This window comes from Toxorhynchites rutilus, chromosome 3 (assembly GCF_029784135.1).
Source record: "Toxorhynchites rutilus septentrionalis strain SRP chromosome 3, ASM2978413v1, whole genome shotgun sequence".
In the NCBI taxonomy this organism is placed as follows: Eukaryota; Metazoa; Arthropoda; class Insecta; order Diptera; family Culicidae; genus Toxorhynchites; species Toxorhynchites rutilus.
Genome location: NC_073746.1, coordinates 159,902,384 through 159,915,610, shown reverse-complemented (window position 1 = coordinate 159,915,610; position 13,227 = coordinate 159,902,384). Strand labels below are relative to the sequence as shown.

The 13,227-nt window shown below is 41.5% G+C and overlaps 1 protein-coding gene across 9 annotated transcripts in view; it reads left to right on the top strand.

Annotated features, from left to right (window-relative positions):
* LOC129777669 (tyrosine-protein phosphatase Lar) overlaps positions 1–13,227 on the top strand; it is a 403,848-nt gene that overhangs the window by 376,423 nt on the left and 14,198 nt on the right. For all 9 annotated transcript variants that reach the window (XM_055784076.1, XM_055784077.1, XM_055784079.1 and 6 more), the window contains 2 exons: positions 327–466; positions 10,012–13,217. In XM_055784076.1, coding sequence (XP_055640051.1) covers positions 327–466; positions 10,012–13,217 — 3,346 coding nt within the window. The remainder of the gene's footprint in view (positions 1–326; positions 467–10,011; positions 13,218–13,227) is intronic.

Genomic DNA, 13,227 nt, shown 5'->3' with positions numbered 1-13,227 from the left:
ATAGAATTGACGAAAGGAATCATTGTGGAAAAATGAATTAAAATTATTGTTTTGATGTAAGCGAATTCTTCTAATGTGGAAGTAATAAAACAAATACTCTTTGTGGGGGCGAATTTTTTTTCAACTAACCAAAAATCGAAGCATCGAATACTGTAGGATAGTGTAGGTTTTATTGTTTACATTTATTTTCAAGTTATGTTTTTGATGTTACTACCGTACGTATGATATCCAACTGTTACTAATCTCTGTCTTTATCTCCCCATCCCTCCTCTCCACAATCCCTGAACACAACCACAACACGAAAAAATATATATTCCAAAATACAGTGCCTGGAGATCCACAGGATGTGAAAGCCAGTCCAATGAACTCCACCACGATTCATGTATCCTGGAAGCCACCAAAGGAGAAAAATCGAAACGGCATCATTCGAGGCTACCATATTCACGTACAGGAGATGCGTGAAGAGGTAGGTACAATATGACGAATTTCATGCCAACTCGTCTTATGGGTTGGCGGTAGCATCTCAGACAGCAGTGATACGTTGTGTAGAAACATTGATCACGTTGGAGTGAAAACATTTGATCAACTTTGCTCACTCGAAATCTTCAAAAAATTTTAGACTTCCTTTTGAAAAGCGCCTTTTTTTATTTTTTACAAAAAAATATAACTCAAAAAATATAATACCTACAAAATTCTAGTCAAAATTTTTTTTTTAAATTAAAATTTATTTTTCTCAAAAATGTATTTTTTTAAATTCTTAAAAAAATTATGTAATGACAAACTCAAGTTCAACACTCACAATAAAACCATTCATCCTTTTCTTTATCTTTATTTCTTACCTAATTTTCTTCGGAATATTTTGATGATGTACTGTATTCTATTAGTCAAATCATTTCATTCGATACCAATATTGAGGGCATTACAAAAAAATACATACACCTTTTTGAATTTATGTTGTTCATAATGTAGTGTGTTCTTCAAGTCAAGCCGTTCAGCCATTTTTTATCGGCGGCCAAATTGGATTTATCAAGATAATGGAATACACAGTATTAAAATGACAGCAGAGATAAAGGTTTGTTCCAAATTTCAGATCAATAAATCAAAAGGAACGGGGGCAATTTTTTTTAATGTGGGACAACCCTACAGACATACAAACAGATCAAGATGAATGGAACCGTTTAAAAAAGTAATTGGCTACTTTGTTACAGCGGCCATCTTGCATTTCAATTTTCCTAAATAGCTGTGATCTACTTGATACCCATTTTGATGCTGTTTGTTTTGAGCAAATATGTAATCCGCCATTTTGTTGTGGTGGCCATTTTGGATTTGCATTCCTCATGAATAACTGTGCTCTACTAGTCAAGCCCTTCCATTTGATACCCATATTGTTTGAGTTTTGAAAAAAATAAACATATCGCCATTTTGTTGTGGCGGCCATTTTGTATTTGCATTTCTCATGTATAACTGTGTTCTACTATTCAAGTCCTTTTATTTGATACCCATATTGATGGGGGGGTGTAATAAAATATGTAATCCGCCATTTTGTAATGGTGGCCATTTTGGATTCGCATTCCTCATGAATAACTGTGTTCTATTAGTCAAGCCCTTTCATTTGATTCCCATATTGATGGTGTTGGCGTTATGAGAAAATATGTAATCCGCCATTTTGTAGCGGCCACCATCTTGGATTTTTGAAATCATGAAATACGCAGTTTTACAATGACTGCAGAGATGAAGGTGTGTTCCAAATTTCGGATCAATCGGTCAACAGGAAGGGGTTCAAATTTCTATTGATGTTGTAAAGCGCTACAGACAAACATGTTACAAACATACAAACCTACAAACATACAAATTACAGGGCAAGCTAAATAAAACCGTTTAAAAAGGGCACTACTACAGGGAGAAGGTTTTCCTAAGGCGGCTCGCACACCGGAGCAATTAGCAACTAGCAAGCAGCATTACGCAATATGCAATAGGCAACATATTGTATTGTACTTCGTATACCAAAGCAATGAAAACGCCTGACATTATGCAAACAATCTGCTTGATGAACGGAACTTGCCAAATTATGGGCGATAAATTGTTAGCGACAAGACACGTCGTGTTACTAGCGATATACGAGGGCGGTCCGATAAGTACTTAGCCTCATCGCCCGATATTGTCAGCATCGCAAGCGAGGTTACTTATCTTGTAGTATATTCTCGTAAACCGCTACTGTCAAAATTTCAGCCGAATCGGACCCGTAGTTTTGTTTTGAACGTGTGTGGAAGCAGGCATGTCCGCGGATTTTAGAAAAATGGTCGAATTACACTACTAACCGCTGCCCCATCCACCGTATTCTCAAGATTTGGCCCCGTGCGACCTTTTTTTTGTTTCCAAACTTAAAAAAGTCACTCGCCGGGCAGAAATTTGTGTTGAGTGAGGAAGTCATCACCGCCACGGAGGCTTACTTTGCAGACCTCGAGAAAACGTATTTTTCAGATGGATTAGAGAATTTGGAGCATCGCTGGGTCAAGTGTATCGAGCAAAAAGCAGACTATGTTGAGAAATAAATAGGCGACAGCGATCTCGTATTGCACCGTTGTGCGAGGTCAACAAAAATGTAATGGAAAAACCCATTGGCGATGACATTGCTCATTGCATGTTGCTAATTGCTAGTTGTTTATTGATCCGGTGTGCGAGCCGCATAACAGCAACTTTTAACGTGGGACTACGTCTAACCGAAATATATGGGGGTGAAATGAAAACCTGAACACAGAACATGCAGGAAAAATGAAAGATTTCGAATGTTGATAACTCGAACATTTCTCAATAGATCGGAAATATGTTTGCATCAATTGAAAGGAAATATTTCTACGCATGTATCACAATGAATAAAATGTTATTTTTCATGAGATAAATAATTGGACAACTGTGAAATGTTAGGCGTTATCTAAACGCCCAACCTATCATTTTTCGGACAGCTTCTTATTTCGGACACTTTGTAATAATATCTTGAAATGCTTAATGCCCTGGTGATATAACTATAAAATTAATATCACAATTGATTCTTTAGAATATCCCCTCGATTTCACTATCATTTTATATGAGAATTACATTTGAATTATAACATAATAGGCAAACAAACAAAAAAGCTATCATAACAATAAGTAATCAGCATTACTCGTAGACATTGTGTCTTTCGAATGAAGTGATTGACATTTACGCTTTGTTCAACCGACAAAGAGGTATTGACGCTCAAAAATTTGCGCCCCTAACGTAACGCTCTCGTTTTAAAAAAAATTCAACTTACACCCCAGTATAGATTCAAATATAATGTGATGAAAAACTATAATAAATGATAATGATGATGATATTTTGAATTATAGAGGATTTAAAATTAATAAGTTCATTCGCCTCTAGGCTTTATAAAGACCAATTTGGAAAAATTAAACTAAACAATAGGCCTTGAGAAAGATCATTTCAAAAATTTCGCTGACGTCTAGTCGTTACTTAGATTACTGATGAATTGTGAAGATTGTAATAAGAAATCGCGAATGGTTTGTTTATACTTAATAAATAGAATACGACGGAACTTATATTGCAATATTTCCTCTGTCTACATCGTCCGCAGAACGATTGTTGCATTTGCATTTCGAGCGACCGATCAGACGAGCGTAAGATTAGTAGTGATATTGAAATATTGTAATTCTTTGATGCATACTCGATCACGGGGACACGATAGGAAAATGTGTATTCTTCAATTTTCGTTAATTTAAATCATTTATGGGCTAAGGAACCATAATAACCATCAAAATCCGTTCTGTTCTAAATCCGTTCTAAAATATTTATTAACGTTAAAACTTTTTCATGAAAAACGTGACTTGTTCATTGATTTAATGCCATTACTGAAAAAACGTAGTTTTATACCCAAGAATAGATAATGATTTCATATTCATATTTTGACGTAGGACTACGTCTAACCTTTCAATATAGGGGCCTATTTCAATATTTCGATGTGAAAAAGTGTTCAGTTTTTGAACGCTAAAACCTCCTCAATTAATGAATGGATTTTGGTTCCAAATACGCACATTGATAGGAAATATCCTCAGCAATTGTTTATATGCTACACATTACGGTTTTTCAGCTCATAAAAAGTTCAAAATGACGAAAAATTGGAAGGAAGAATTCCCTACTTTCCCATACATTTTGTCTGCGCTCCCGCAGCAAACATCTATTCATTACAAGCAACCACGGGTACGAACGAAACGTATGGACAAGGTGAAGGAGGGAGACAAAAAAGAGATTATAAATAACTATTACTAACTTTATGGCTATATAAAGTGAGCGATGGTGGGGCTTGGCCACATTCTATCACCGGACGACAAGCAAGATGGACGATATATTGAAATTGATTGTCAGCAAAAGAGATATCGCTGCATTTGCCGGGGATGTATGAGATGCGATACCACAAGAGTGAGAGACAGGAGTTTCAATTGGATGTGGAGCAGGAGAGCCTATCGAAGTGTGTTAAAAGCGGTGGAAGCGTCGCGCCGGGTGAATGAGTGGCTGATCTCGCTCGATTTGATAGAATGCTGGACTTTTTAAACGGTTTTATTTGGCTGTGACATATTTGTATGTTTGTATGTAACATGTTTGTCTATGGCGCCCCTTACCCCTTAACGTATTATTTAATACGTCACACATAGAGTGATTTCACTAGCCTGCTGAGCGTTCTAGCGCTCTATGTTATTCATATACCAACGAGTGAGACTCGATGTTGTACGGGAAAGGGATAATTGAAATTTGACCTCTTTCCTGTTGACCAGTTGATCTGAAATTTGGAACACACATTCATCTCTGCAGTCATTATAAAACTGCGTATTTCATGATCTTGAAAGTCCAAGATGGCGCCCGCTACAAAATGGCGGATTATACATTTTCTCAAAGCCCCATCAATATGAGTATCAAATGAAAGGGATTGACTAGTAGAACACAGTTATTTATGAAATATGCAAATCCAAAATGGCCGCCACCACAAAATGGCGGTATCAAATGGTATCAAATGAAGGACTTGACTAGTAAAACACAGTTATTTATGAGGAGTGCAAAGCCCAATTATATCACGATACCAGACGGTAAATTCCTATTACGGTAAATTCTTATTACGATATCCTTGCCATCAACTGTGTGTTCGTTGCCGGCTGAACAATAACTCCTACAACATTTGCACCGCACGACATTTGCACGACAAATTTTGATTTTTTTGTATTTGAATCTAAACGTTTGAGTGTTTGCTGAGTGCTGAGGTTTTATTTTATCCTTTGATTTTTTTCTGTACATGTTCTGTACATTTTGTACATGAAAAGCTGCTCATTCTGGGATCTGTGCTCCATGATATTCGAATAATGGACACCCCTTGGTGTAGTCCTACGTCTCTCCGGTTATGTCCCCGACATTACCCACCCGTCTTTTCATATCCATATTTTCATTTGTATTCACCAATGTCACCAACTAACTACTGTGTAATGTGTAATGTGTAATGAGTCAAACTCCATTATTCTCATCTAACATTAGGCTGTCAAAAAAGTCCTGCGGTATTTTTTTGACGTAGGACTACGTCTAACCGGAAGATATAGGGGGTGAAATGGAAATCTAGGCACTGAACAAGTAGGAAAAATGCAAGATTTGGAACGCTTATAACTCGAGCATTTCTCAATAGATCGCAAATGTTTTTGCATCAATTGATAGGAAATATATCTACGCATCTATCATAACGAATAACATTTCATTTTTCATGAGATAAATAATTGAATAATTGTGAAATATCAAGCATTGTCAAAATGCCCTATGTGCCCATTTTTGATTGGTCCATTTTGTGCTCCTCAAATCGTACTGACCGAAACGGGCAACCAGAGCAGCAGCGAAATAGAATGAAGCACGATTGGAAAGGAAAAAGAAAAAAATGAACGAAACATTGGTCGCTGTCTCACACATGCGTAATTCTCGAGCCAGCCAGTCAGCTTAAAAATCCCCGCTCCGCTGCCGTAACGATCATTCTCATTCAAACCGTACACCACATCGGTTCGCATCACAACACATCAACAAACCAACCCAAGCAGTCATGGACATGGTAAAAGAGGAAAAGTGAAGGGAAAGGCAAAATCCCGCTCGAACCGTGTTGATCTGGAGTTCCCCGCAAGGGTAGCTAGGCCAAGCGCGTTAGTACCAGTGCACCAGTCCACCTAGCCGGCGTTATATAGTTTCGGCCGCCGAAGTGATCGAGTAGCTGGCAAAGCTACTCGCGACGATAAGAAAACCCGCATTCGGAACAGAACACATTCGGTTCGATGAACATCAAGACAACAGGCAGTTGCAGCGAGTGGCGAGTGGCAAACGCAATCGCAAAACAGCATCAGGTAGCAGAAGAAAAAAGTTTGTTCTTTATACAAACTGCTTTGGTGGCAAATCCAGAACAAGGCGGCATCGAGGGCGTTCGAAATGGTTTTTTTCAAAACCACGAGTACTAAGTTTTCTAAATTGGAACCATTCCATAAAACAAGGCGCTTTTCAGGGCCATTAAACCTTCCAAAAAAGAGTTTAGGAAATAAAGTTCAATGCTTCCTAAAACATTATCCAAAATAATAATAAAACACAAATTGATGTTTTCATAATTTGTTTGCCAGGATCTGATGAGTATGTGAATTTGGCAGTTGTTCTGAGCTTATTGATAGTTGGGGACTTTCCTGATTATTCAATTTTCACCAATTCTTAAATTGTTTCCAAATTGAAAGTACAGTAATTTACAATTAGTTCGACATTTAGCAAATTGGACGGACATGTAATGCGACTTATTTAGTTGGACATTTTTGTAAACATAGAGTTCGGGGTCCAAATTATGACCCCACATTGAAAGTTGACACTGTACCACTGTCATCGCAAATGTTCAATTACAGGTTAAAATCGCCTCCAATGCGACACTGAGTGGCGCTTCGGCACGTCGCATTGAATGTAATTTACTGTACAACATGTCACAAAGCTGGATGGGATGAAATTTGTGAAAAAAAATGTGAAAGCTGTGGCGAGTGGCAACAAATCGCTAAACAGGAAGGTTTAGCCGAACATGATGGGGATATCGAGTGATAACAAAACAATAAACTCTTTAGATTGAAGATAATTTTGTGATCCTGAAAAGGACTCTTTTTAGCCTGCATGTGAATCCAACGAGCGAACAAATCGTAATGAATGTATTTTTTTGCCATCGCTCCCTTTTAACGCTCATTCGTTCGTCTCGTTGGACTCGCCCCTCTGGCTGAGTCTGCCGATTTGTCTCTATCCTGTGAGTGTGTACCGCTAGAGTATAAAACACGCGGACCCCAAAAAAATATCTTATTTTCTTTCAAACCGTAAACCCGTGTGGTTGTACGGCATCGGCATCGTGGACGTAACAAAGGAGGACAAGTTAAGGGAAAGGCAAAGTCTCACTCGAACCGTGCAGGTCTCCAGTTCCCTGTTGGTCGCATTCACTGATTGCTCCGCAAGGGTAACTAGGCCGAACGGATTGGTGCCGGAGCACCAGTATACCTAACAGCGATTATAGAGTTTCGGCCGTTGGAGTGCTCGAGTTGGCTTGCAAAGCTGCTCACGACGATCAGAACACCCGCATCAAGAACAGAGCAGCTTCGGTTCGGCGCTCATCAAGGCAACAATTAGCTTCAGTGAGTGGCAAAGTGTTTCTCCGGCACGTCGCATTAAATGTAATTTACTGAACAACATGTCACAAGCTGGATGGAAAGAAATTTTCCAACTGTGAAAGCTGTGGCGAGAGGCAAATGCAATAGCTAAACAGGAAGGTTTAACCGATCAAGATGGGAATATCGAGTGATAACAAAAACACAACACCAAAGGTTCTTTTCAGAACCATCAACATATTCATAAAGAGTAAACAGTAAACTAATCCATTTTTCAGGTAGATAGGTATTCACGTAGGAGAAGAAAATAAAACAATATATTTAAAATATATATTTAGCAAAAGCTGTCCCCTTTGTATAGTCCTACGTCACTCCGGTTATGTCCCCGACATTACCCACCCGTCTTTTTGAATTTTCATTTGCTCATAAAATTAGTTACAATCATCTGTTTTAAGTCAAATATGCGCCGTTTTGTTCGATGACTTGTTCCCAACGAGATGCCAACTTCATAATACCCCTGTTATAGAAGATCGCTTCCTTATTAGCAAAAAACTCGGATAGCCAATTTTCACAGGCTTCTTTTGTGGCTAACTTCTGACTACCTAGCTCGTTCGCCATGGACAAAAACAGGTGGTAGTCAATTGGTGCAAGGTCCGGACTATACGGCGGATGCAAAAGAACCTCCCATCCGAGCTCCCGGAGCTTCTGGCGCGTCACCAAAACAGTGTGTGGCCTGGCGTTGTCCTGATGGAAGACAATGCGGCCTCTGTTCATCAAAGATGGCCTCTTCTTCATGAGTGCTACCTTCAAGCGGTCCAGTTGTTGGCAGTACAGGTCCGAATTGAGCGTTTGGCCATAGGGAAGCAGCTCATAATAGAATATTCCTTGACAATCCTACCAAACACACAGCAGAACCTTCCTGGCCGTCAATGAGGGCTTGGCCACCGTCTGAGCCGCTTCAGCGGGCTTCGACCACGACCGTTTGCGCTTCATGTTGTCGTGAGTGACCCACTTTTCATCGCCAGTCACCATCCGCTTCAGAAACGGGTCGATTTTGTTGCGATTCAGCAGCGATTCACATGCGTCGATACGGTCAAAGATGTTTTTTGCGTCAACGTGTGTGACACCCATACATCGAGCTTCTTTGTGAATCCAAGCTTCTTCAAATGGTTAATAACGGTTTGATGACTTATCCCCAGCTCTTGGCCGATGCTACGGCTGCTACTATGCCGGTCTTTCTCGGCTAATTCATTCGACGACAGGCCTTCCGGAGCGTGGCGCATCTTCGACGACCTCTACACCAGAACGAAAACGATGAAACCATCGTTGTGTGGTGGAAATGGAAACTGTATCGGGTCCATAAACTGCACAAATTTTATTGGCAGCTTGAGATGCATTTTTGCCTTTATAATAGTAGTACTGTAAAATATGTCGGATTTTCTCTTTATTTTGCTCCATATTTGCGACACTATAACTCACGAACGACTCAACCAAACAAAACACTGTCAAGGACTATATTATTGCGCGCAAAAATACCTTTCCAACAAGCTATAGTATGACTCGATACAATGAATACAACTAGAACTACGCGCTTACAACGACACTTCGCGGAAATACCGCAGGACTTTTTTGACAGCCTAATATTTCCTATATAATTTCTTATGTTTTCGTGGTTGTTACACATACAAAATTGTAACGGTACAGATGGGCCAACCAGAAGGGTCGCGGTTTGAGTATAGCTGCACCATATAGTTATCTTGACTTTTTACAAAATTAGGAGTAATTGTAACTTTTTCAAAGAAAACATAAAAAAAATGTTGTTGGAAAAACCTTTTCCTTGTAAAAGTGCCCATCTTCCGATGTAGGGGGAGACTTGTTGGAAATTGTAAGAGCTGTTCATACTTTTTTTTTGAGAATTAAAAAAAATACATTCTTAAGAAAAATGAATTTTAATTCTTTAAATAGCTTTTTTAGTTGAATTTGAAAATTTAAACAATTTCCTACATTTTATCCTTTGATCAAAATTTCGCAGGTATGTTAGTTATAATAGTTAGTGTTATAGAAAAAGCTTCGGCCCTTTTCTACAAGTAGTCTAATTCATTTCTGAAGATGTTGAATATGCAAAGTTGCTTAAATGATCAATGTCTTTGGAGGCGAATGAACTGCAAAGTTTAAAGCCTCTTAAAAACAAAGAAACATGAAACATCAATGTCTTTACACCCAAATCGTTTCACTGCAATATGATATGCTGCTGCCAATGGCCAGTCGAGTTGGCATGAAATTCGTCACGTGTTAATTCGCCATAGTCGTAATACCATACAACCCAACGGATACTTTACAGGGCAAAGGTCTTCTGAACGAGCCGATGAAGTTCGATGTGGTGGATGCTTTGGAGTACAACGTAACCGGCCTGCAACCGGATACCAAATACTCCGTCCAAGTGGCAGCATTAACGCGAAAGGGTGACGGCGATCGAAGTGCACCGATAGCGATCAAAACGCCCGGTGGAGTTCCGATCCGACCAACGGTGAACCTGAAAATACTCGAACGTGATCCCACGGTGTCCATCGAGCTGGAATGGGAACGGCCGAAACAGACGTACGGTGAGCTGCGTGGATACAGAGTGAAATGGGGAGTTCGGGAGCAGCCACTGAATGAGGAGTCCATGTTGGGACCTCACACGTTGACCAAAAAGATCAACGACTTGGAACGGGGTGTAGAATATGAATTCAGGGTTGCGGGAATGAATCATATCGGAATTGGGCAAGAAGCGGTGAAATATCTGCAAACACCAGAAGGTACACCAACCGGACCTCCAACAGATATTGTCGTGAGGTTCCAAACTCCTGACGTGGTATGTATTACTTGGGAACCTCCGACAAGGGAGCACAGAAACGGACAAATTACAAGATACGACGTTCAGTTTCACAAGAAGATCGATCATGGTTTGGGTACAGAGAGGAACACAACCATCAAAAAGGCAGTGTTCACAAACCTGGAGGAAAGCACTGAGTACATTGTGAGAATAAGATCGTACACCAAACAAGGTGCGGGTCCGTTCAGCGAAAAGAAAATTATCTCCACCGAGCGAGATATGGGACGCGCACCACTCTCGGTACAAGCAGTAGCAACTTCAGAGCAAACAGTTGAAGTTTGGTGGGAACCAGTGCCTTCTCGTGGAAAACTCGTTGGTTATAAAATATTCTACACGATGACCGCCGTTGAGGATCTAGATGAATGGCAAACGAAAGTGGTTGGTGTGACGGAATCTGCCGATTTGCTTAATTTGGAGAAGTTTGCACAGTACGCAATTGCAATCGCTGCCCTGTACAAGAACGGTCCTGGTCGACTGAGCGAAAAAGTCACAGTTAAGGTGAAACCGGAGGATGTGCCCCTTAACTTGAGAGCGCACGATGTCAGCACCCATTCCATGACCCTGAATTGGGCTCCGCCAATCCGACTTAATCCCATTAATTACAAAATATCTTTCGACGCCGTCAAGGAGTTCGTCGATTCGCAAGGTATCCCACAGAAACAAATTCTCCCGAAGCGGGAGATCGTTCTCAAAAGTCACGTCACGTCTCATACAATCGGTGAACTGTCGCCGTTCACCACGTATTTTGTGAACGTTAGTGCCATTCCGACAGATTATTCGTATAAACCTCCTACGAAGATCACCGTCACAACTCAAATGGCTGCTCCGCAACCAATGGTACAGCCCGATTTTTATGGCGTAGTGAATGGCGAAGAGATCCAAGTAATTCTACCGCAAGCTTCCGAGGAATATGGCCCTATTTCGCACTACTACCTAATAGTGGTTCCAGAGGACAAATCCAATCTTCACAAATTGCCGGACCAGTTTCTGACCGAGGATCTGCTGCCTAGTAAAACTCGAACGGATCGACCGAACGCCCCATACATTGCCGCAATGTTTCTGCAGCGGAACATCCCGTACACCTTCCATCTAGGCTCTGGTGAAACCAATCACAACTTCACCAACAAAAAATTGGAGCGCGGGAAACGCTACCGCATTTTTGTACGAGCTGTTGTGGATACCCCTCAAAAACATCTCTACACATCAAGTCCCTTCTCGGAGTTTCTAGCGCTGGACATGAAGGAAGCTCCCACGGGAGAACCACCACACAGACCGAACCCAAATGTTCCCCAGGATCCGGAAATTCTAATTCGTGGCAAGAATGAGGAACCGGGAATGATTTGGGTCGTCGGACCCATTATTGCCGCACTGGTTCTATCTTCCTGCTTGGTGGTGGTGTATTTCATCCGTCGCCGAAGACAGCCGTACAAAACGCCTGACCAAGCGGCAGTTACAAGGCCACTGATGGCCGCCGATTTGGGAGCGGGTCCCGCACCTACAGATCCGGTTGACATGCGTCGACTGAACTTCCAAACACCCGGTATGATCAGCCATCCGCCGATCCCGATATCCGAGCTCGCAAACCACGTGGAGCGTTTGAAGGCCAACGATAATCTCAAGTTCTCCCAAGAATACGAGAGTATTGAACCGGGCCAGCAGTTCACCTGGGATCACTCGAACATGGAGGTCAACAAACCGAAGAACCGATACGCGAATGTAACATCTTACGACCACAGTAGAGTGATACTGCAGCCTATCGAAGGCGTCCCCGGGTCGGATTATATCAACGCAAACTACTGCGATGGCTACAGGAAACACAATGCCTACGTGGCAACGCAGGGCCCTCTCCAGGAAACGTTCGGTGATTTCTGGCGAATGTGTTGGGAGCTGAAGTCATCCACTATCGTAATGATGACACGTCTGGAGGAACGATCCCGTATCAAATGCGACATGTATTGGCCTGCACGCGGCACCGAAGTGTATGGAGTTATGACAGTGACAATCACAGAAACTCAGGAATTAGCGACATACAGCATAAGAACCTTCCAAATTTGCCGCAGTGGCAGCAACGAGCGAAGAGAAATGAAGCAGCTTCAGTTCACTGCTTGGCCAGACCACGGTGTTCCGGACCATCCCGCCCCGTTCCTACAGTTTTTGAAACGAACCAAGGCTCTAACTCCACCCGATTCTGGGCCAATCATTGTGCATTGCTCGGCGGGTGTTGGTAGAACCGGATGCTACATCGTGATCGATTCCATGCTGGAACGAATGCGTCACGAGAAAATGATCGACATCTACGGCCACGTAACTTGCTTGCGAGCTCAACGTAATTACATGGTTCAAACTGAGGATCAGTACATCTTCATACACGACGCACTGCTGGAAGCGGTCATATGTGGTAATACCGAGGTACCGGCGCGAAGTCTACACGCTCATATCCAAAAGTTGATGCAAACGGAATCGGGAGAAAATATCACCGGAATGGAGATGGAGTTCAAGAAGCTGTCGAATGTGAAGGCAGACTCGGCACGATTCGTGACAGCGAACTTGCCCTGCAACAAGCACAAGAATCGTTTGGTTCACATACTTCCGTACGAGGCTTCACGGGTCTGTCTGACTCCTATCCGAGGGGTCGAGGGTAGCGATTACATCAATGCCAGCTTCGTGGATGGGTGAGTGTTA